Source organism: Mustelus asterias, chromosome 4 (assembly GCF_964213995.1).
Source record: "Mustelus asterias chromosome 4, sMusAst1.hap1.1, whole genome shotgun sequence".
Taxonomy (NCBI): domain Eukaryota; kingdom Metazoa; phylum Chordata; class Chondrichthyes; order Carcharhiniformes; family Triakidae; genus Mustelus; species Mustelus asterias.
The window spans coordinates 101,875,575-101,901,499 of NC_135804.1; the positions used below are offsets into that span (position 1 = coordinate 101,875,575).

Genomic DNA, 25,925 nt, shown 5'->3' on the forward strand with positions numbered 1-25,925 from the left:
CTCAATTTGAAGATCTATTGCATCAAATCTCTGTCTGCTTTGCTCAGTGAATTTCCAGGAAACAAGAACAGCACAGGAAGCTTCCACATTGGGAGTTTTGCTGCAAAGTTAAAGATAGGGGTGTGTCATCAGCTTTCTTCCTGAAAGTTGTATCTTGATGTTTCATGTCTGCAAGATGCTAAGACACCCCAATGTCCAGTTAAAACTTACACTTACATATATTTTATGACCTCAGGGTATCCCAAAACACTTTATAGCCAACAAAGTACTTTTGATGTACTGTTGTATTGTAGGCAAACAAAACAGTAAAGTCACTAGTCCCACAAATACTCATGATGCAAAACCATTTATTGACATATATATGCGCCACTCTATATGTGCTCCATCAACTTACAGTACCTAACTTGAAGTTGATCCCATCAGCAGTGATGTATTCAATTGCAGCCACCAATCCTTGGGATGGAAAATAATGGCCTTGCAAAGGGTACAGCACAGGTTCACCAGATTTATACAGGGGTGTAGAGCTTTGCCTTAGGAAATGCATTGCATTCTCATGAGTTTATAAGGTTGATCTAATCAAAATATTTAAAGGGATTTGACAAGGTAGTTACTTAGGGTGGAAGCTTGTTGAGGCATTGGGGTTCTGGCCTAGGGCTGGAGAACAGGCGAGAGATCCTTACTGTCTCTTATTGGGCAGGTCGGTGAGGCCAGTGGTGTGCCTTCCCCTGGAATCAAGACCCTGGGGGTGGGAACCTCACCTGCCAGCTAAGCAGAGGCTAAAAGCTCTTATGCCCAGCAGGGCCACTGGTGAGGTGGTGGATGCTATAGGTAGGGCAGGCATCAGAGTCCCAGGATTGTAGAGTGTCCCATGCCACAGGTAAGTAATGTGAAGGGATGGGGGCATTCACGGGGTGGGGGGTCGAGGGGTGGAGTAGAGGGTCGACAACAAAGGTAAGGGGTGGCTCTCAGCCAGCCCCCCCCTTCCTGATGTTGAGCCCCTCAATCAGAGAGTGAATGCCTCGACTCTCCTGCCACAATGGACTCCTGAATATACCCTTTCTAAACAGTGAATGCCAATATCCAATAAAGCAAAAATTAAATAATATTTTGTTCAGAGTGCCCTGCTTTCCTTTGTTTTACCTTTTTACCCAAAGGACCTGGGGCTTGAGTTGCTTTGAGATGATGTGAAAGGATTTTCCGTTTGTGCTTTTCCTTCATGAACAGTAGAAGAGATGATGGCAAGAACATCTCTAGGCCCCATTCCTTCCTAGACAATTCAACAAATAAACAAACTGAAGTATTATACTCTTCAGAGGGGAAGCAAGAAAGAAATGTGACCTGAGAAGCAGTGTAAACAATTATATTCTGACAAGTTTATCAAAAGAGTGGGGTGAACAAAGACACAAGTTTTGGTACACCACGGCTCTGAGCCTTCATGTTCTTCCATTCTTAGATCATGTAAATTTCTGCCACTTCAATAATTGTGACTGAGTGCCTGGGGCCAATCTCAGCATATTGACACCAATAAGTCAGTAAACATACAGGGATAATACATAAACTGTTTTGCTCATAAAGCCTCTCTCTCTGCGTGCAATAGACTTGAAATATCAGAGAAGCTTTTTGGGTGGGGGTAGGTAGATTTTAGGCACAATTCAATACAGTCCACTTCCTGAACTTCTTGCTGCTCATTTGGTCCATGTTGCAGCAAATGCATAACATGCTCACTCACAAACTCAGGAGTAATGTTTTATGATTCATTTACAGTACTAATGCTATTAATACCACTAACTGCAAGGGATACCACTGGATTCCTATTGCACAACATTGATAAGGGCATCAGAAGCGTTAAAAATGAAAAGGGTTCACAATTTCAATTTATTGCAAAGCAAAAGAAACACCTATTTTCATATTATTTTAAACTGCTAGTACAACGACACTGTGGTCAGGACTAATACAGGTTTTCTTTCCACAACCTGAACCAAGTGCTTCAGTTGTAATGTTTATGGTGCAGATACCCACCTGATCTATGCAAATAAATTGACCCAGATTGGCTCAGTGACTCACATAATGGGCATTCCATTGCATTTTAGATCCAATTTAAAATGTCTTCAATGGAATTTTAGTCACATGTTACAGCTAGCGTAATTAAAAATGTGAAAGCTCTATTAAACTACAGCATAAACAGGATAAAGGAGGAGGTTCTGCCTAGGCAGTATGAGGACTTGGGCACCAAATTAAGAAGCAGAACCCCAAAGGTCTGAATTATTATCTGAGCCAGGTACAAATTGGCATAGGATGAGAGAGATGAATGAATGCGTGGTTCAAAAACTGATGTAGGAGAAGTGGGTTCTGGTTCGTGGGGCAGCAGTAATGGAAAAAGTGGGGTCTGTACCGTTGCGGCGGTCTACACTGGAATTGTGCTGAGACCGGTGTTCTTGCAATCGCATAACTAAGGAAGTAGAGAAAGTTTTAAACTAAATAGGAGGGGCAAGTGATCAATTTTGGGAAATTTTGGTAAATCTGCAGAGACAAGGCAAAAGAGAAAAGTGTAATTATGGGAAATGAAAAATAGACTGACAGGAAGGGATAGAGAATACAAATCTAACAGTAAATCAACAGATGAGACTGGAGGTTAGAGAAAAAAGATAAGATCTGTATCTGAATGCATGTAGCATTTGACACAAAACAGATAAACTGAAAGCACGCATAGAAATAAATAAGTATGATTTGATAGCCCATAACTGCAGGAGGACATGGATTGGGACCTGGGTATTGAAGGGTACAGGATATTTAGGAAAGAGAGGAAGTGAGGAAAAGGTGAATGGGTGGCTCTGTTAGTTAATGATGGTTTTAGCACAATAAATAACCTAAGTTCAAGAAACCAGGATGTGGAAATGGTTTGAGTAGAGATGAGAAATGGTAAACACAAGAAACATTTGTGGGAGTCATGTACAGGCCCTCTAACAATAACCACATGTAGGATGGTGCATAAAGAAAGAAAAGATTGAAGCTTATCAGAAAGGCATGACAATAATCATAGGAGATTTAATTTATATATAGACTGGAAAAGTCAGATGAGTAAAGGTGGCATATTCTGGAGCCAACAGTGAGCTATACCAGGCTTGATATTGTGCAACGAGATGGGAATAATTATTGATCTCAAAGTGAAGATGGAACATTGAAGCCTAAATAGAGGGACCCACATCCAAGAAAAGATATTGCCAGACACTGAGTGATGTGGATTCAAAGAAAATGGACAGTTACGAGATGGGTGAACAATGGAGAGAATGCAGCAAGACCCCTGGGTCAGAATCCATAAGAAGGGTGAGCGAAATACAGAAAAGTACCTGTACCTACATTGTAGACTAGGTGGTGGTCCCAGAAGTCTCATTGGTTTGAAGAAGCCACAAGGTTGCATCAATGAGCCACTACCATTGCAAATAAAGTACGCATATTACGTACATTCTATGGTATGCTCCTAGGTAGCAGTGACCGTAATATGATTGAATTTTATATGCAGTTTGAAGGTATAAAGGGGTGGGTCTGAGACTATGGGCGGAATTCTCCCATCCTGCCTGGTGCCAGGAAGGAGTTTGGTGCCAGGAAGGAGCGGAGCAGAAGCCAAAAAGTTAGAAACTCACCAGCATAAAGTCACGTTGCAATTCTCCCAATGGTGGCTGGGGGCATGAACTCCATTCGCATTTATTTGAAACTCATGAATGCGGATCAAACATCTGGAATTAAGAACCTACTGATGACCATGAAACCATTGTTGATTGTCGGAAAAACCCATCTGGTTCACTAGTGTCCTTTAGGGAAGGAAATCTGCCGTCCTTACCTGGTCTGGCCTACATGAGCCACAGCAATGTAGTTGACTCTCAACTTTCCTAGGGCAACTAGGGGTGAACAATAACTGCTGGCCAGCAAGTGAAGCCCATGTCCCATGAATGAATTAAAAAAAAACAGTTGTCCACCAGCATCCTGTCAGGCCTTCCAATCTTGTGTCATGCTGACAAGAAATTACGTCAGTCTAAAATCCGATTGATAAAGAGTGGTGTGCACAAGGCGGTCCTTAGTTCACAAGAGACAACAACTGTCTGCCATAGTACTATGCTGCTCCTGATACACTATGCACCACGCTGTCAGGGCAGGTCTGTTCCTTCCCTCCGTTTCCATACCAAGTTGGTCTCCATGAACAGCACCGTGCTGCTGGATCCATGGACCTTCCTGTGTCACTGTGCTGGAGTAGCATTGTGCTTGGGGTTGTGGAGTATAGGGGTCTCCTTAATCTGGTGCCACACTCCAGTGTCTATCTGGACAGCACCCACTGAAACAAAGGTACATCGGCCGAAAGTTCATCTGGGTGGTGTGCGAAATGAAGCCTGGGATGGTGAGCGGGTTGGGGGGGGGGGTCAAACTCAAGGAGGCAATGTGGAGGGAGGGCTGTGCAATGAGTATTGGGGGGCGGGGGAGGATGAGAGCTCACAATGGCAGGCAGAGGGACAAGGAAGTGAATGAAGAGGATGAACAATGGAAGGTAGAGGGAAGACTGAGGGGAGGGAAGCTGGTCCCAACAAGGGCGCATGAGATGCAGACAAACAAGGAGTTCCAAGGAATAGCACATGTATTACTGTCAGGAGGTTCATACAAACTACAGATTATATTTTGATTTGATTTATTATTTTCAGATGTATTAGTATACAGCGAAAAGTATTGTTTCTTGCACGCTATACAAAGCATTCCGGTCCTAGAGAAGGAAAGGAGCGGGTGCGGAATGTAATGTTACAGTCATAGCTTGGGTGTAGAGGAAGATCAACTTAATATCGGTTGGGTCCTGCTAATTTGGCACATTAAGGATGGTTTGCACAAGCATTATACAGGACAGAACTGTAGTTGGAGTTGGTGGTGGGCGGTGGGGGGGTTGGAGGGGGTGAGGTTGGGGGGATGGGGTGGGGTGGAGGTGTCAGTGTCCACCATCACAATGACAGAATCCAGTATTAGTGGGAGAGGCTGGAGAATAAAAGGTGGCACCTATACCTACACATTTTGAGGCTCAAGGTAAATCGGAGGCATGTGGACAGTGAGGGTGTGAAGGTCAAAGTTCATCCCACACTACAGGTGTCGGACCACCATCTCAACACTCAAGTAAAATGGCTTCTCCAAAATCAAAAGTAAGATTGGTTCTGCCTGAGAGGGGAATGATGAAGTGTGGGAGATTGACCTCTGCGGCTCCTTTTTGAAATGCATACTCACTTGTTGGTGCTGCTACAATAAACTGGGTCCAGGTTAATTACACAGGACACCGTTGTCCAGGAAGCAACAGCAAGCCAGATTTCTAATTTTGCACTTTATAAAGGATAGGCAAAACTCAATAGCCTCACATGAAAGTTTGAAAAGAAAGGCAGGAATGCAGCCTTGGGGAGTGAAGGCTATAGTTAAGCGGGCAGAACTGCATCAATTCTGCCATCCCATCTCTGAAGGGAAGTCACGGGTTAATAATGATTGCTATTCATCAATGGCCAAATGGGTTCCATTCATTCCCCATGAGCAAACTAATGCTCATAGTTATGCCAAGTTAATGAGTGGAGTTTGGAGCCACTTTGGTTCAATGAAGTAATTCACAAGTTCTCACCGCCCCGATAGGGCTCCAGATGTAACACCTGTGGAATGAATGCTGCTCATCTCTGTGTGTGTTCTAGAGTTCTGGGGGTAAAGGAACATGAGGAACAATGCAAACTATGCTGCCAAAGCTCAGTTGCCCCACTTCTCCCATAGATTTCTCATTCATAGCATTTATTCAGTGCCCTTTAACTGTTCTCATCTTCATTATATGTTTTCAGAGAGGAGGCAAAAGTGAGAGTGGATCCATTGGCCCAGGGAGATTTTCTCAGAATCCTCAATCGATGTAGGAGGGGAAGGAGGGAAAGGCAATGGCATCTGCAGCTCCAGCAAGAGGCACTGAATGGGGATATGGCCAGGGGAAGCCTAAGTGTCAACAGGAGGATGAGGAGCAGAGACCCAGACTGAGGAGATGACTGGCCACACCGAGGGTTTATCATCCACGATTCTCCTACCTACAAATGTGTAAAAGGCAGTGCAGGGCAAGGCTGTCATTCTCCAGAGATCTGGTCCCCCACATGTTCCGAGAAGATCTGACACCACATATGGTTGGAGCTTCCCTCTGTCAGTGGCCCTGAAGGTGATGGCTGTCCTCAATTTCTTTGCTTCTGTGCGGGATTTCTCAGTCGGCAACACATCGCTGCATTCAGGAGGTAAACAATCTCTTTTACGGGAGGGCCTATCATTATTCGAACTTTGCTCTGTAAGAGGATAGCCAGCCTCAGCTTCACGGCCTTTGCAGCTATCTCAGGGTTTCCAAGAGTGCAGGAAGAAATAGATTACATCCATGTGGTTATGCAGGCTCCCTAGCATAAGCCCTTGATGTTCATTAACCGCAAGGGCTTCCATTCCATCAACATGCAGTTGGTGTGCAATCGTCAAGAGCAAATCCTACGTGCATGATTTTCTAGGAGTTACCATGACTCTGAGATCCTCAGTCATTGGTGCCTGGGACCTTTGAGGGGCCAGAGTGTCTACAGGATGATTGCTGAGGGATAAGGGCTACCTACTTAAACACTGGCTCACGACTCTGGTGCGTCATCCTCAGACTCCAGCAAAGGAAAGGTACAACACTGCTCATGCCACCACATGTTCCCTCATAGAGCAGACCATTGGACAGCTGAAGATGTGATTGAGATGCCTGGATCACCCAGGTGGCTCACTGCAACATGCACCAGAGTAGGCTTGCTGCATCATTGCAGTTAGCTGAACTCTTCATAATCCAGCTACGCAGATAGGTGAGGCGCTGCCACAGGGTGAATTGGAGGAGCCCTCCTGGGAAGATGAAGATGAGGGGATGCAGGAACCCGGAGGATGCTGAGGGACAACATGAGCGCGCTGATGCCATGGAAGAGGGGAGACATAAGAGGCGTGCCCATGATACCCTCACAGCTGCAAGGTTCCCAGTGGAGTAAAACTTTAAGTACAATCATCAGGTGACATCTCCTTTAGCTCTCCAAACCATTTTGTGACTTCTGAAGGAATAGCTGAACCATCGCTGAGAGGACGGGTCCTGCATTCACACTTAGGCATTAAAAGCTCACGACTCACTAAGGTCAGATCTCAGCTGTGGTTATTAGTGTCCTGCTAATGTTCTCATTCTGTCAACTTAAAGTCCAGCAAGGTAGAACAGCGATGTGTGTTGAAGCTTGATGCGTCCCATGCCATGCAAAGACATAAACACTGTCGTGAAAGAAATGTGGACCAGAGTGGGGCAAGTATATGTTTTGATTTGGGACACTGTCAGTTAGGAAACCCAGATGCACAGAGAGTTTCCTATCTAATGAGCTCTCATTAGCCATTGCTTTCCCTTCCGGACTAAGAATTACACACATCGCCCTGACAACACATCAGGTAACAGGTTGCACTGAGGTTGACATCATATGGATGTTATTCTTAAAAGAGGACACTCGGTGTGAGGAAGGTTCAACCTCAGAATAGGAGGATTGAAAAGATCCAAACCAAAACACTTTCATCTGGTATGGTTTTCAAAATTCCAATTTATTTCGTGACAGACTTTCCCAACCCTACCACTATGCCTTGGTGCAGCCCTGACATCCTCAGCAGGGGTGGAGGCAGCCTGCTGACTGCTACATCCTGATGCCTGTGATGACCATGGCAGACATCCTCTGGTAGGCAGGAGGGCCTCCTGCTCAGAAGTAGAAGCACACTTTGTAGTTTGTGCTGCTGGAGTTAGTAGAAGCACAGTGGAACTGTGAATGGTTGCACATTCTTGGAGTGGCCTGAGTGGAGGACCCGGGGCGTCTGACTGATGCTTATCCTCTCTATGGGTGCCAGAGGGCCCCAGCATGATCTCTGCAGGAGATGGGCACCTGGAGGGAGGTCAAGGTGCCTGATCCCCATGTCACCCACAAACTGATTTTGCCCACCAGAGTGTGTGGCCACTGAGTGCATGGCCAAGTGCAAATCTGGCAGGTCCTGCTGGACCAAGGTCTCCACGGTGGTTGCCAACCTTCCCATGGTGGCCTCAAGGTGCTCACATGTTGGAGTTACTACATCAGACAGAACATAAATGGACCCCTCCACTGTGTGCTCTAGTCTGCTGAGTGCCTATTGAATCTCTACCCAATGTTCCGCTGCCTCCTTTTACATCTTCACCTGTGAGCTGGCAACTGCTTCCAGGGGCTCATCATCTGACTGAGACTGATGGGGTAGCTGGTCTCCAGCAGCACTCCGAGTGCCTGAGACCTGGGCTGTCCCTGCCTCTGACTGCTGCGAGGATTGTCAATGAGGTGTTCTCCAGAAAGTGAGTCCCCACTGAGGTGTTTGTTTCTGCACTGGTGATGAGTGTGGGTGGGCGTGTGACGATTCTTCCTGAGATCCCTCATCAGCTCAAAGACTGCTGGGCTGGCCAGCTGTCAGCAGTCTGCTGGTATATGAAAAATACTGTGGACGGGGAAGGAATGGCTACAAGAATAATTTAACAATAATGGCAATAGTGGCTTTAAAATGGCTATTCTGGCTGAGAGAGAAGCATGCTGGGAATTTTGGTCAACTTATAGTTTAAAACCAGATGCAGGTCATAAAGAGGCTCTGATCTGGGAGCTGTGATCTGAAGCTTTTGTGTTGGCCAGATAAGGGAAGTTGGTTACATTAACCAAGACACTATGGCTTCAATTTTCATGGCTGCTATGTATGAGACATGTCAAATGAACTAGGCATAATGGCTTCGTTCAAAAGTAATTTCACTGGATGTTCGAGCCATGTGATCGGTTCCTGGTTACACAATTGGCTGGATGACAGAGAATCTTCCGGAAGCGAGGGGAGAATTGTGGATAAAAGCCACTGCAGTCCTTTGTTTGGCAGTGTTAACTCGAAGAGATCAACCATCGCAACAAGACCTGTACCCTGAGGGATGCTTCAGAGAGGAGAAGATAGATTTTACATCGAGGATATTTCTTGGCCAAGGTTTTCCTAACTTGGTAGTATTTATTTTCAGTTAAATAGGTAAAGTTGATCTTCAGTTAAAGTTAATATGCAGTTTAAGAGTTAAAGTTTAGTTAAAGTTGATATTCAGTTCGAGTTAAAGTTCAGTAAAGAGTTAATAAGTTGCAAGTGTTTATGTTTGAGTTGGTATTGGAAGTGCTAAATCAAGAAATTGTTGAATTACTGTCCTTGTTTGTCTCATTAAACTGGGATGTTTGGAAGCTGTTTAAATTAAAGCTATGTATCAATGCAAACGGACAGTTTTCATGGATGAGCTGCAGTACATGGCACTCAATTTTCAGGAATAAGTGAAGTGATGGAGCTGAGATCTGTACTAGGTCATTGCAAGAGGTCAATCTCTGCATTGCCACAGGAGTAATCCCTGCCCTCCCTGGTGAGCTCTGTAGCAACCTCCTCAAGCTCAGTGAGGGTAGTATCTCTGTCATCCCTCCCTGGTCTGAGCTCACTCTTGTTTGTTGTGCACAAGTTTGGCCTGAATGGAGACAAAAGACTCGATGAGAGGGCTTTGAGCAGAGGATGAGTGAAATGGAAGTCCCCTGTGTACGGTGCGCCCTATTCGGAAGGAACAGAGAATGGAGTGCGAGAATCAAGACAGATGGGATGGTGCTGTTGTGAATGTCTTGTTGAGAGACTAAATGTTGGTATGTGATCCCCATGATTGAATGTGTCAGATCTGTGAAGAGAGTAACCATATATGATGCCATGCTGAAAGTTTGATAATGGAGGGAGCTGAGAGAGGATTTACCCTGGTTGAGTGGATGAGATCATTCATCCACTTCCTGTACTGGATGATGCTTCGCAGGTGAGCTAAGGCCTCCCGGGCCAGAGAGGTGAGATTTGTGTGCTTCTTTGAACTGTTCCTGGGGTAGAGTACATGCCGGTGGGCCCAGAGACACCTCCCCCCCCACCCCCGAATAAGGGCCTCAAGGGCTCAGGTGGTGAAATCCACCTTCTTCTTTTTCCTCTGGATTGCTGACATCCTGCACGGTCTAATGAAGACAGATGGGCTTGAGAGAGTGATATGAGGATGCCGGACTGTTGTTTAAATACGGCAATGGGTGGATGAATCAGCTGTCAGCTCGCCAGGAGATTTGGAGGGGAATGCGCCTTTGCATAATCAATGAGGTTTCAAATGCAGAATCTGGCACAGGGTCACACCATTCTGGCAAGTGGGAAGAGTGCTGCCAGAGCTGCCTGCCACTGCACTCAGTCTCAAAAATCCAGAAATCAGCCCTATGTTTTTAAACTTAAATGAGGGTAATTATGAGGGCATGAAAACAGAGCTTGCTAAAGTGAATTGGTAAATTAGGTTAAGGAATAGGTCAATGGAAATGTAGTGGTAAACATTTAAGGGAATGATTCAGAATGCACAAAATAGATACATTCCAACAAGTAAGGAAAAAGTCGAAGGGATGGACACACCATCCATTGTTAACGAAAAAGTTAAAGACAGTATCAAACTTAATACTTGTGCAGACAGAGGGCAGGTCAGAAGATTGGACAGAATATAAGAAATAGCAAAAGATGACTTAAAGATTAATAAGGAGGGAAAAATTAGAGTATGAAAAAAGATGGCTCGAAATATAAAAACAGATAGTAAGAGTTTTTATAAATATTTAAAAAGTAAAGGAGTTATCAAAGTGATGTTGGTCCTGTAGAATGAGTGTCTGGAGAATTGATAATGGAAAACAAGGAAATATTTGATCAGTCTTCACTATTGAGGATACAAGTAACAACCCAGAAGCAGCTATAAACCAGGAAATGGAAAGGAGGGAGGAACTCAGGAAAATTACAGCCACCAGGGCAGTGGTACTGAGGAGATTGTTGGAGCTGCAGGCTGACATGAGCCTGGGTCCTGATGGACTTCATCTTAGGGTCTTAAAAGGAGGGTCTGGAGAGCTGGTTGATGCTTTGGTTTTATTTTTAATTTTCCAAAACTCCATGGATTCAGGGCAAGTCCCATTCAACTGGAACAGAGCAAATATAACTCCATTATTCAAAACATGAGGAAACGGAAAGAACAAAACTGTGGGGAGTTAGTTTAACATCTGTTGTAGTGAAAATGTTATAAGCTATTCTTAAAGTTGTAGCAGGGCGCTTGGATAAGTTCAAGGTAATCAGGCAGTGTCACATGGTTTTGTGAAAGGGCAATCATGTTTAACCAATTTATTGGAGTTCTTTGAGGAAATAACATGTGCTGTGGATAAAGGGGAACTGGTGGATGTACTTTACTTGGAATTGGACTTCCAGAAGGCATTTGATAAAGTGCAACATCAGAGGTCATTAAGGAAAATAAAAGCTCATGTTCTCGGGGGTAACACGGATAGAAGATTGGCTGGCTAACAAGGAGCAGAGAGTAGGCAAAAATGGTCTCTTCCAGATTGGCAAGTTGTAATGAGCAGTGTGCCACAGCAATTAGTGCCAGGATCTCAAACTGTTGGATGAAAGAATTGAAGTGATAAAGTTTATTTATCAGTCAAGTAGGCTTACATTCACACTGTAATGAAGTTACTGTGAAAATCCCTTAGTCGCCACACTCCAGCGCCTGTTCGGGTACACCGAAGCAGAATTTAGCATGGCCAATCCACCTAACCTGCACATCTTTGGACTGTGGGATGAAACTGGAGCACCGGAGAAAACCCACGCAGACATGGGGAGAATGTGCAAACTCCACACAGACAGTGACCCAAGCCAGGTCCCTGGTGCTGTGGGGCAGCAGTGCTAACCACTGTGCCACCATGCTTCGTTGCCAAATTTGCTGATGACATAAAGATAGGTAGGAAAGTAAGTTGTGAGGTAGACATAAGGAGGCTCCAAACAGATATAGATGGGTTAAGTGTGTGGGCAAAGATCTGGCAAATGGAGTACAATGTGTGGAAAAGTGAAATTGTCCATTCTAGCAGGAAGAATAAATGATGAGAGATTGAAGAGCTCTGAGGTGCAGAGGGATCTGGGTGGCCTAGTGCATGGATCACAAAAGGCTAATATGCAGGTACAGCAGGTAATTAGGAAAGCCAATAGAAAGTTATTATTTATTGTGAGAGTATTTGAATAGAAAAGTAAGGAAATTATGCTTCCGTTATACAGGTGATTGGTGAGAACATATTTGGAATACTGTGTACAGCATTGGTCTCCTTATTTAAGGAAGGTTATAAATGTATTGGAAGCAATTCAGAGAAGATTTACCAGACTAATACCAAGAATAAGTTGGTTGTCTCATAAGGAAAGGTTGGACAGGCTAGCAATATATCTGCTGGAGCTTAGAAGAGTAAGAAGTGACTTGATTGAAACATTTATAGATTCTGAGGGGTCTTGACAGGGTAGATTTGGAGAGGATGTTTCCTCTTGTGGGAGGATCTAGAACTAGGGATCGCTGTTTAAAAATAAGGGGTCATCCATTTAAAACATGGATGAGGTGAATTTTCTTCCCTCAGATGTTTGAGAGTCTTTGGAACTCTCCTCCTGAAAAGTTGAAGGAAGTAGTGTCTGAATATTTTTAAGCAAAGTTAGATAGATTTTTCGTAAGCAAGGGAATGTTAGGTTATCAGGAGTAGGTGAGATGCAGATTTGAGCTTACTGTTAGATCAGCCATGGTATTATAGAATGGCAATGCAGGTTCAAGGGGCTGAATGGCCTACTCCTAATTCATATCTTCACATTAATTCAATGTTTAGCTTGCAGTGAAGTTAGGCCCTTTACATATGGAAGTAAGGGGGTTAATGCATGTTTGAGATCTCCACTATAACATTGCTGTGCCCTCAGCAGACCTTGGGACGCACCTGCTACTAACAAGGTAAGTTTTTCAAACGTACTTTTCTTTAGTGGAGACTGGAGAAGCAGCAGTTTTCCAGTTGATATCACATTTAAAGAAAGCCTTACACCATTGCCAACCACCCCCAACTCTAGACTCCCAGCCTCTAATTCTCATCTGGCTAATCAATCCAGTCTCTGAACCTAACCCCCACTCGTAACTCTGACCAGGCCTGTCCCCATCAGTGGTCTTTGATCCCGACCCTGATCCTGATCCCTGGCTTTGGATCTTGAAATCAGGCCTCCAATTTTAATGCCCGGCCTCTGATCCTGATCCCAGCCTCTAACCTCAATCCCAGTCACCGATTGATTCTTGGCCTCCGATCTCAATAGCAGTCATCTGATTCCCAACTCTGGCTTCAGATTCTGACTCCCAGATTCTGATCTGAATCCCTGACCTCTGGCTGTGGATCTTGACCACCAGATACCGATTTTGATCCTCAGTCTCCAATCTTGGCCTCTGGCCTCAGATCTTGCAGCCCAACCTCAAACCCCTGACCTTCTCTGTGATTCTCATCTTCAGCCTCCAATTCTCCCCTGTTGTCTATACTTACTTGAGTGCCCTAGTGACGCCAACAGAAACAAAGATAATGTTTCTGGCTGATGATCTTTCATCAGAACTGGAAAATGTTAGAGATTTAACAAATCTGAAGCAAGTTGAGAGAAAGGGAAAGGGGAAGGAGAGAAAAGAATACTAGTCTGTGATAGTGTGGAAGGGAGGAAAAATTAAAGATCAAGAGGATTGATGATGCAAGGCAAGGGGCAATGGCATGGGACAAGTGACACTCAATATAATTATGAAATTGTTTTTAAATTTGCTTAAATAATTGCTGTATTGACACAAACTCAGACTTTTATGGAGTTGGATTGATTCCAGTGTCATTTTAAAAAAATTGCAGATGGGATCTGATTTGCGTATTCTTACCCTCATTCGCAGCGCCCCCAATTTTTGTTGGCATGGAATAAAGGTGTAGGTCATGAATCCGCACCTCACATTTCCAACCTCTCAGGCTTGATTTCGAGACTAGGCATCTCCTAATCCCCTACAATTTTTGTGAAGCTGGGCCAACTTCTGGATGACTCATGGTTCATGGTCTCTCAGTGGAGTCATGAACCAAAGTCTGAATTTGGGAAGTTTTTGACAGGTAAGTTCAAAACGTCTTGCCTATGCTCCTTTCATGACCTCTGTGCCTGCTCCATTCCAACTCATGCCCCCACAAACCGTCATGCCAATTCATGGTCCTTTCCACACCCATTCAACAAGCATACACTATGTACAAAACCAATGAGTCATATAAAAACAATGGTATTTGTGGCACTGCCCAGAAAAAAAGAACATTTATTCTTAAATCATCTTTTGAAAAAAGACTGCTGTTTTTTACGCCTCTGTCTCAGTGAATCAGACTGACCATTAAAGTATCAACAACAGAGGTTTCAAGGACTCCACACCTCTTGATCTTGTAAGTAAACATTGCAGCATTGACACATGAGATCACAGAGACAGCACTTATTATAATCACTTACAGATGTGAATCTGGGTTGTCAGCCAGGCATGCATAATGAGAAAGACACAAGAACTTCTTCAGTAATTCCAGATGGGCTCATTATGTATGCTGAGCTGAGAGCCTAAACTCTTAAAAGGATTGTCTCAGCAGAGGGTTCTCTTTTTACAATGAGAGAATTGTTGGCTTTGCTGGATTGACATCTTTAGTAGTTATAACGTGTCATTCTTTCTGTGATCTCTGTTGTTAATGTTGCCATGTTTATTTGCACAAAATTGAGAGTGTTTGAAGCTTTTGTTATTGATACTTTAATGGGTCTATCTAGGAACAGCATTTTGTTTTAGCTCTTTCACACATGCCATTGTTACAATATGGTCCATTGGTTTTGTAGGTATTATATGTTGCCAATATGGGCATGGAATAGCCATAAGGTGCCATGGAGGGTATGACCATGGGCAGTGGGTGAAACATGAGTTGGCATGGGACTATAAGGGGCTATGGGGGTGGATGCGGGGCATGATGTCATGGAGATGACATGGGGAGTAGGGGGAATGGAGGGATGTGAGGTATAAGGGCTAGAGGGCCTAACAGCCTATATTATACAACTGGAACAAAATTCCGGAGTTCCAAGGTGGGCTTTCGAACCAGTCTGTCTAGCTACTCAGGCATCCCTACTCTGCTCTGAGGATAGTAGGCCCAAATCTATCCTACACCCTTACCCTTGACTCAAGCTGTCTGCTTCATTAGTGAAAATCCGGACAAGAGGCATGGTTAGTAAGTTTGCAGATGACACCAAGATTGGTGGCATAGTGGACAGTGAAGAAAGTTATCTCCGATTGCAACGGGATCTTCATCAATTGGGCCAGTGGACTGACGAATGGCAGATGGAGTTTAATTTAGACAAATGCGAGGTGATGCATTTTGGTAGATTGAACCAGGGCAGGACTTACTCAGTTAATGGTAGGGTGTTGGGGAGAGTTACAGAAAAAGAGATCTAGGGGTACATGTTCATAGCTCCTTGAAAGTGGAGTCACAGGTGGACAGAGTGGTGAAGAAGGCATTTGGCATGCTTGGTTTCATTGGTCAGAACATTGAATACAGGAGTTGGGACATCTGGTTGAAGTTGTACAAGACGTTGGTAAGGCTACACTTGGAATACTGTGTACAGTTCTGGTCACCCTATTATAGAAAGGATATTAGTCAACCAGAAAGAATGCAGAAAAGATTTACTAGGATGCTACTGGGACTTGATGGTTTGAGTTATAAGGAGAGGCTGAATAGACTGGGACTTTTTTCTCTGGAGCGTAGGAGGCTGAGGGCTGATCTTATAGAAGTCTATGAAATAATGAGGGGTACAGATCAGCAAGATAGTCAATATCTTTTTCCAAAGATAGGGGAGTCTAAAACTAGAGGGCATAGGTTTAAGGTGAGAGGGGAGAGATACAAAAGTGTCCAGAGGGGCAATTTTTTCACACAGAGGATGGTGAGTGTCTGGAACAAGCTGCCATAGGTAGTCGTAGAAGCGGGTACAATTTTGTCTTTTAAAAAGCATTTAGACAGTTACATGGGTAAGATGGGTATAGAGGGATATGGGCCAAATGTGGGCAATTGGGATTAGCTTAGGGGTTTAAAAAAAAAGGGCGGCATGGACAAGTTAGGCCGAAGGACCTGTTTCAATGCTGTAAACCTCTATGACTCTATCTACTCCACATTTACACTGATCTGCGCCTGATTCTGGGGAGGTACAAGTGGGGTCGGTAGAGAAGGGGAGTCACGATTATTTCTGGAGGCGGAAGCAGGAATGTTTCTGCTTTTTATTCAAGGGGAACACTGTCTGTGAGGTTTATATGGTTGGGATGTAGTTTAGTTCTCTCTCAATGCGCGCTGTTTTCCCCAGGCACTGAAACCTGCACTGATTTCCCTTTACCCTCAGCTCATGCTGGAATCATGTTTATTTAACCCTCTTTTGCATTCAATGTTGCTATGTTTTTTTCTGTTTCCTCTTGGATCAGGCTATTTTCTCCTTCTCTTGTGCTTTAGTGTCACTCCTAGCTTCTACCTAATGCTATTTTGAGAAATTTAATGGCATGAGTGGAAATTCTTAATTTCGTAAAACTATGTAAGAAATTTTGCCCATGTTGTGCCAATGTTCAATTACCTAGATCAGCAGCAGGTAGGAGTTGGGAAGGATGTTGAGAGATAGGGCTGAAAACAACTCTGAGAGGAGGAGTTAACCATGAAGCAGAGGGGTTCCTGGGAGTAGGGATGATTTTTGCTTCTGAATGCTGATAAGTGAATAACTTCCAGAAAATGATACTTGTGGCCCACCCCACCCCTCTTGCTCAGCATTCCTATATGTCAGAGTTACTGTTATAGGTAGAAGATCTCAGGTAAACTTTGCATTTCTTTGCCCTTGATTGCTTAAGACAGCTTTCCTTGACCAAAACTTTTACTTAAAAGTTTATTTATTTATCAGTCACAAGTAAGGCTTACATTAACACTGAAATGAAGTTACTGGAAATTTCCTTAGACGCTACATTCGCCACCTGTTCGGGTAAATGCACCAAACCAGCACGTCTTTCAGACTGTGGGAGGAAACCAGAGCACCTGGAGGAAACGCACGCGGACACGGGGAGAACGTGCAAACTTCACACAGACAGTGACTCAAGCCGGGAATCGAACCCTGGCACTGTGAGGCAGCAGTGCTAACCAATGTGCCCTCATACCACCCCCTTCTATGAACAAGTTTGGCTATTTGCTATTTCTCCTGGATTTTTCCAACACAAGAACTGCTGACTGCCTCCTATGTTTTCTTTTGGGTCACACATTACCTTGTCCATTGTTCTTTGCACTCTGCATTTTCATCCAGACTCCAATTTCACAGCTGACTCCCTTCAGGTAGTAGTAACACATTTAATTAGGTAACATCAGACTCTGCTCTTCCTGATCTGACTTCTCTTAGGTTCTGGGGATTCCTTCATTCAGATATAGTTTGACTATTGGGCCCCTGCGCTTAGCTTTTTTTGGAAAAGCACATTCCTACAATACCATAACTTCTAGTTACAGTCTCTGCAGCTTTGCAAAGGACATGAACATATCAATTAACCTGATGTGTCTTTATTGCTAGTGAATGTTATGTTTTCTGGGAATTCTAGAAGATTTTATTAGAAAAATGTTGGACATTTTTGCCATGATAAAAGAATTAAATAAAAGGTTTACAGAGTGAACTTAACCTACAGCAGCTACCTCATCAGAATGTTCAGTTATTCCATGCTCAGGAAGATATTTTCCTCTAACTGTACCTTATTGTCAAGTAGATCACTTACTCAACATTTCTAAGGGTGATTTTCTGATTGATCCTTGCACTGGAGACTGTGATATAGATGTGCAGCGCAGTCAGTTGGAGCATGACATCGTCTGCAAGATCACCACTGAAGCGTTCTTTCATCACATCGCTGCAACTCTACAGAAGGAAACCAATGACTCTTGAGGTTATCCAGTCAATAGTAAAACAGAGAATAATTGCATGAATCTATGGATTTTTTCATGCTTCTAACTTTCTTAGTTCCTCTCATGAAAATGTTGATTCTTTCTGGACATTGTCACCTTCTGGTACCTTTCTCAAATAAATGTTCCTTGTATGTAAACCCAGACAATGAGTTTTGTCAGATTATCAGACTAAAGGCAGTGGAGGATGATGGGTAAGGATGGGGTGTTCATGGGTGAGGGGTGAAGAGCACCTCAACCCTATCCTTACTGAGCATACACATGCATTTCCGAGCAACAGTTAAAGAACAGTAAATGGGAGCAGGAGACTGAGCTAATTTTCTGATTGCCAACCAGAAGGCATTGAGATAAACCATAACAAACTAGGTCACTGACCCTGCAACTGAAGTTGTCTAACTCAGCACAGTACACAGTTTGAGCCTCGGGCACTTGCCTGACCTATATTGCCACATCAGACAGTGCATTTTCCACAACTTCTGAAGAAAAATTACAATGAGTCTTTTGTACTAATCGTCTGATATTGTCTCTATTGTTAGGCCACACTGATGTTCTTCTGTGTGAGTATATTTGGTGCTATTGACACCAGGTATATACCATATGCTGCATGGTTACAGTGACCCTCTCCCAGTCACCAATGCTGCCATTTCCTTGCAAGGCACTCTCTCCTGGACCACTTTAATGGCCATCTGCGATTGATAATGTGAGTCCTCTTTGAGTCCTTTTCTCTGGCAAGCACTCCAGAAATGGCCATTTGTTATTCACAGTTTGCCGGTTCAATAATAATGAAGCTCAATGCCCAAATTACATCCACCTTGGACCTATCTGTGCAGGCAAAGGAGTCATCCGTGTGTCTGTTTGTTTTTGGTCTGCCTTAAATTTCTAGAGTCACAAATGAACACTACCACTCGTTGGAATGTCAATTGGATGTTACTGCCTTTGGAACTGTTATCTCAGCATGAACAACTACCTTAAGGAGTGAAAAGTTGAGGTAGGGGAATATAATTTTTTATCACAGTGCAGGCCATGAATGAGGGATTTAGGGTTGGAAAATCATAGAATCCCTACAATGCAGAAGGAGGCTGTTCGGCCCATCAAGTCTGTACCGACTCTCCGGAAGAGCATCTTACCCAGGCCCAACCCTGCCCTACCCTGTAACCCCACGCATTTACCATGGCCAATCCACCTACTGGAGCCCCAGGAGGAAACTCACGCAGACACGGAGAGAACGTGCAAACTCCATAGTCACCCAAGGCCGGAATCAAACCTGGGTCCCTGATGCTGTGAGGCAGCAGTGCTAACCACTATGCCGCCCTTTTAAACCATTTTAGATTAGAACCAATGAATTACTGTGTTTTCTGCACAGTAAATTGGGAAATTTTATGTTTTAGCATTAATGATGGGACAGTGAACAGCTATTTACACTCAACTACAGACACAAACATTATCCTTAAAACAATATTTGAAGAAATTCTAGTCATTGGGCCTGATTTTACCACTTTGAGTCTAAGTGCCGAATCTGGGCATCAAATAGATCCGAGCCTGGAATCCTCTTTCCAGAGCGCTCATATGCGTTTTGCCGGCTCCAGTCCGAACCGCGCTGTGGGCGGGGCTTAGCGCTGCCGGACCGATCGGAGCTCTGAACTGCACATGCGCAGTTCGAAAAAAATCCAAAGCAGCGTGCCCGGGCGCGAAAGAAAAAATAGCAGAGAGCAGAGAAGGGGGAGGATGGACATGGGAGAATCTTGCAAACTGCAAATAATGTAGCATCTTCTTTGTGCTGCCTAATTATCTATGGGAAAGGTAATTAAACTACAGTGTCCTAGTGAGCAATTAGTGACCTGTGTAGTACATTTGTGATCTGTAACTGGATTGTTGATGCTCAAATGTTCAGAGTCCTGTGGTGAACTTGGAAGAATTGTCCCCATGGTGGAACTTGGTTGGAAATAAGATTCAAGGAGATTACTAAATCTTGTTTTCATCTGAACATTGCACAGAATTAGAGGAATTCCCTTTGGAAGATAGTGTCAAAATTATAATTGCCGGAACTAAAAACCTGACAGTCAAAACAAAGAACAAAGAACAAAGAACAGTACAGCACAGGAAACAGGCCCTTCGGCCCTCCAAGCCTGTGCCGCTCCTTGGTCCAACTAGACCAATCGTTTGTATCTCTCCATTCCCAGGCTGCTCATGTGACTATCCAGGTAAGTCTTAAACGATGTCAGCGTGCCTGCCTCCACCACCCTACTTGGCAGCACATTCCAAGCCCCCACCACCCTCTGTGTAAAAAACATCCCTCTATTATCTGAGTGATACTTCGCCCCTCTCACCTTGAGCCCGTGACCCCTCGTGAACGTCACTTCTGATCTGGGAAAAAGCTTCCCACCGTTCACCCTATCTATCCCCTTCATAATCTTGTACACCTCTATTAGATCTCCCCTCATTCTCCGTCTTTCCAGGGAGAACAACCCCAGTTTACCCAATCTCTCCTCATAGCTAAGACCCTCCATACCAGGCAACATCCTGGTAAACCTTCTCTGCACTCTCTCTAACGCCTCCACGTCCTTCTGGTAGTGCGGCGACCAGAACTGGACGCAGTTCTCCAAATGTGGCCTAACCAGCGTTCTATACAGCTGCATCATCAGACTCCAGCTTTTATACTCTATACCCCGTCCTATAAAGGCAAGCATACCATATGCCTTCTCGTCCCTACATTATTTCTTCCAAAATGCATCACTTCGCATTTATCCGGATTAAACTCCATCTGCCACCTCTCCGCCCAATTTTCCAGCCTATCTATATCCTTCTGTATTGCCCGACAATGCTCTTCGCTATCCGCAAGTCCAGCCATCTTCGTGTCATCCGCAAACTTGCTGATTACACCAGTTACACCTTCTTCCAAATCATTTGTATATATCATAAATAGCAGAGGTCCCAGTACAGAGCCCTGCGGAACACCACTGGTCACAGACCTCCAGCCGGAAAAAGACCCTTCGACCACTACCCTCTGTCTCCTATGGCCAAGCCAGTTCTCCACCCATCTAGCCACTTCTCCTTGTATCCCTTAACCTTCTTAACCAACCTGCCATGTGGGACTTTGTCAAATGCCTTACTGAAATCCATATAGACGACATCCACGGCCCTTCCTTCATCAACCGTTTTTGTCACTTGCTCAAAAAACTTCACCAAATTTGTAAGGCACGAGCTCCCTCTTACAAAACCATGCTGTCTGTCACTAATGAGATTGTTCCTTTCTAAATGCACATACATCCTGTCTCTAAGAATCCTCTCCAACAACTTCCCTACCACGGATGTCAAGCTCACCGGCCTATAATTTCCTGGGTTACCCTGCTACCCTTCTTAAACAATGGGACCACATTCGCTATCCTCCAATCCTCAGGGACCTCACCCGTGTCCAAAGAAGCGACAAAGATTTCCGTCAGAGGCCCAGCAATTTCATGTCTCGTCTCCCTGAGCAGTCGAGGATAGATGCCATCAGGCCCTGGGGCTTTGTCAGTTTTAATGTTCCCTAAAAAACCTAACACTTCCTCTCTTGTAATGGAGATTTGGGAAAAATTTGGGAAGATATTTCAAAATACGGATGGGGGGATATATATTTTGAAATATTTTCCCAAATTTTTGACTGTCAGGTTTTTAGTTCCTGGGGGTTGGTCTGCTGGGGGGGCCTGCCTCCCAGGGGTGTCCGATCCCGGTGGGGGGGGGGTCTGCCGGGGTGGTTAGCCGGGGGGGGCCTGCGAAGGATGGTCGAGGAGGATGGGCTTCGGAGGTTCCCCTGCAGAATAGAAATCCGCTTCGGACTTTTATTCTGCAGGTCGCTAAAAACGCGGATCCGGATTGAGCCACGCGGTGGTAAAGTGGGATTTGGCGGTAGAGTTGGGTGCGCGGTTCATTAAGTCGAATTAAATGCATGCAAATCGGGTGTCGGTAAAGCCGCGATCTGCTCGGATTCGGGTGCAGATCGCGTTAAAGGCCCGACGCCCGACTTTACCGCGATTTTGCGCCCGAATGTTTGGTAAAATCGGGCCCATTAAGTTGTACATCACTGAATATCAACATATTAATTGTGCTAATGTCATTCCTGCATTAATCTCAACAGCCTTTCAAGTGAGGTGTGCCGAAAAGGATAGCGATCTTCATTTTCATCAGCAACATTTACTACATCACTTAAAGATATCAATTAAGTGGTAGCAACTTCAAAAATGATAAATGTGTGCTGTAAATATGGTGCCAGTTGGCTCGAATCTAGTATGTGGTTCGGTCCAAGGCCAATAGTGAGGGTTCAATTTCTGCTCCATCTGAAGTAGCTGTGGTGCCAGCCTTTCCAGAGAGTGGAAGGCAATGGCAAATCACCATGAACAAAAATAACCTGCCACCGCCAGAAAATGGTTCATGGTGAAGCACCAGCAGGCAATGAGCCTGCCTTGAGCGAGCCCATGAAAATACTTTTTACTGTCTGTGGTGGACCTCAGTTGTGCCTTTGTCCTATATGGACCACCGCTGTGTGTGTTTGTCATACCTGGACACATCCCCTTCCAGTTTGGTTCCTCCCCTCAGCACCTAGTATAAAGGTGGCTGTCTCCTCCCCCTTGTTCAGTCCAGGTCGGTTAATTGTTGGGATCTGCTCCTGATTCTGTTGTGAATAAAAGCCTACACTTATATTGGCATATCGGTAGTCTTTCGCCTTATTGATAGTGCATCAATTTTATTCACAACAGTTACTAGTATGGAGCAGTTTCTAAAACCCAACAAGTTAGCATTAGAACCTCAAGAGGTTGGAGCCTCTGATAAATTTGATCATTGGTTGGACTGCTTCGAAGCATTCGTCGACACCGCTACGGCCATCGACACCGACGCTGCTAAACTCCACGTGCTCCGCGCCCGGGTAAGCGAAACTGTCTATGGAATCTTCCGGGACGCTGCTACTTACGCGGACGCTATCGAACTCCTAAAAGGGCAGTTCCGAAAGAGCCCTAACGTGGTTTACGCCAGACACCTCCTAACTACCCGCAAACAGCAGCCAGGAGAATCGTGCGCCCAATTTCTGCGCGCCCTGCGAGTCCTCGCCCGAGCATGCGACTGTAAGGCTGTTTCAGCAGCTCAGAACACGGAGGATCTGATCCGCGACGCCTACGTTGCGGGCATTGAGTCTACATACATCCAGCAGCGTCTGCTGGAACAAGATGACCTAGACCTCCGGAAAACGGCCACGATGGCTGAAACGTTAGAAGCAGCCTCCCATAATCTCGGGTCTTACCTTGGATCCCGTTCCACCGACGGCTCCACTGCGACGGCTGCTCCAGCAGGGCCCAAATGTTACTTTTGTGGCCTCCCTAAGCACCCTCGGCGTCACTGCCCGGCAAAGGACGCGATTTGCTCCGGATGCGGTAAGCTAGGCCACTTTGTTAAAGTCTGCCGAGCAAAGCCGCTTCTGAAGACTCGTGGAGCCATGTGTGCTCCGAGGGCGCGGCCATCTTTGATGCAGGCGGCGGCTGCGCGCGAATCGCCTTCTTTGATGCGGTCACCGGAAGTGCGGGAATCGCCATCTTTGATGCGGTCACCGGAAGTGCAGGAGTCGCCATCTTTGAGACTGGTATCAAGGCAAGCTGAGCAGGAAGCTTCATCCGTGACGTCATCAGACGGCGACGAAGATGGATTCTTCTTTAATTCAACAGTGGCATCGATTTGCCTGGACCAGTCGCAGCCACATCAACTCTCCAAGTCCATAATGGAGATCAAGGTAAATGGTTATGCAGAAAACTGCCTGTTTGACTGTGGGAGCACGGAAGGTTTTATACACCCTCGCACAGTGCGTCAATATGCCCTTCCCGTGCGACCCTGGAGCCAGACCATCTCCATGGCCTCGAATTCTCACTCAGTGGAGGTCCTTGGGTGCTGCTTGGTGACGCTGACGGTACAGGGCACAGTCTACGAGCGTTTTCGGCTCCTCGTGCTGCCGCGACTCTGTGCAGCTGTACTGCTGGGGTTAGATTTCCTCAGCCATCATAGGAGCGTCACCCTGCAGTATGATGGCCCTTATCCCCCGCTCTCCGTCTGCAAGGCGCCGTCACGGCAGCACCCCTCGCGCACCACCTGCAGTCTCTCGACCCTCAAGATCACCCCCCCCCCCGTTATTTGATAACCTCACCCCGGATTGTAGGCCTATAGCCACCAAGAGTAGGCGCTATAGTGCGGATGACCGGGCCTTCATTCGGTCCGAGGTACAACGTTTGCTCCAGGAAGGGATTATCCAGGCCAGCACCAGCCCCTGGAGGGCGCAAGTGGTCGTAGTTAAATCGGGGGAGAAACACCGCATGGTGATTGACTACAGCCAGACCATAAACAGGTATACCCAACTAGATGCTTATCCTCTTCCCCGTATCGCGGACATAGTCAACCGCATCGCGCACTATAGGGTTTTTTCAACGATCGATTTGAAATCGGCTTACCACCAGCTCCCTATCCGCTCGGAGGATCGCCCATACACTGCCTTTGAGGCGGATGGCCGCCTCTACCAGTTCCTCCGAGTCCCCTTTGGTGTCACCAATGGGGTCTCAGTCTTCCAACGGGCCATGGATCAAATGGTGGACCAGCACGGACTACGGGCCACTTTCCCGTATCTGGATAACGTCACCATCTGCGGCCATGACCTGCAGGACCATGATGCCAACCTACAAAAATTCCTTCGTACGGCCACTCTCCTGAACCTCACATACAATGAGGTGAAGTGTGTTTTCCGGACATGCCGCCTCGCCATCCTTGGGTACGTGATAGAAAATGGTGTCCTTGGCCCCGACCCAGCCCGTATGCGTCCCCTTATGCAGCTTCCCCTCCCTACTACCCTCAAAGCACTGAGGAGATGCCTGGGCTTCTTCTCCTATTATGCCCAGTGGGTTCCCCGTTACGCAGATAAAGCCCGTCCGCTCCTAAAATCGACCTCTTTTCCCCTGGCGGAGGAGGCCTGTCGGGCCTTCGATGACATCAAAGCGGACATCGCGAAGGCCGCGATGCACGCTGTGGACGAATCCATCCCATTTCAAGTGGAAAGTGATGCGTCTGACTTTGCCCTAGCTGCCACCCTTAACCAGAGGGGCCGTCCGGTGGCCTTCTTTTCCCGGACCTTACAAGGCCCTGAGATTCGACACTCCTCGGTCGAGAAGGAGGCCCAGGCCATCGTGGAAGCCGTCCGGCACTGGCGCCATTATCTCGCGGGCCAACGATTCACCTTAATTACGGACCAGCGGTCAGTTGCCTTCCTGTTTAACACCGGGCAAAAGGGCAAGATTAAGAATGACAAGATCTTGCGGTGGAGGATTGAGCTCTCCACCTACAGATATGACATCATGTACCGGCCCGGGAAGCTCAATGAGCCCCCAGACGCCCTGTCCCGTGGATCATGTGCCAGTGCCCAACTAGACCAGCTACAGTCCCTCCATAACGACCTCTGTCACCCGGGTGTCACCAGATTTTTCCATTTTGTCAAGTCCCGTAACCTGCCCTTCTCCCTTGAGGAAGTCCGGACGATTACCAGGCAATGCAGGGTCTGCGCTGAGTGCAAACCGCAGTTCTACCGGCCAGGTAGGGCGCACCTTGTAAAGGCCACTCGCGCGTTCGAGCGCCTTAGCGTTGATTTTAAAGGCCCCCTCCCCTCCTCTAACCGCAATGTTTATTTCCTGAATATCATTGACGAATACTCACGTTTCCCTTTTGCCTTCCCCTGCTCGGACATGACCACGGCTACAGTGATTCGGACCCTGAACAAGCTCTTCACCCTGTTCGGCTTCCCAGCCTATATTCATAGCGACCGTGGGTCCTCTTTCATGAGTGACGAGCTGAGGCAGTACCTGCTCGCCAAAGGCGTTGCCTCCAGCCGCACCACTAGCTATAACCCCAGGGGCAATGGTCAAGTAGAGCGGGAGAACGCAACCGTCTGGAAGGCCGTTCTATTAGCGTTACGGTCTAGGGGCCTTCCAGTCAGCCGTTGGCAAGACGTCCTTCCGGACG

At 45.9% G+C, this 25,925-nt stretch overlaps 1 protein-coding gene across 1 annotated transcript in view; it reads right to left on the reverse strand.

Annotated features, from left to right (window-relative positions):
- The window catches only part of frmpd3 (FERM and PDZ domain containing 3), a 191,949-nt gene that overhangs the window by 55,167 nt on the left and 110,857 nt on the right, over nt 1-25,925 (reverse strand). The window contains exons 9-10 of the mRNA XM_078212052.1: nt 17,726-17,862; nt 1,141-1,267 (exon numbers count right to left, since the gene is read on the reverse strand). Of these exons, the coding sequence (XP_078068178.1) occupies nt 1,141-1,267; nt 17,726-17,862 (264 nt within the window). The remainder of the gene's footprint in view (nt 1-1,140; nt 1,268-17,725; nt 17,863-25,925) is intronic.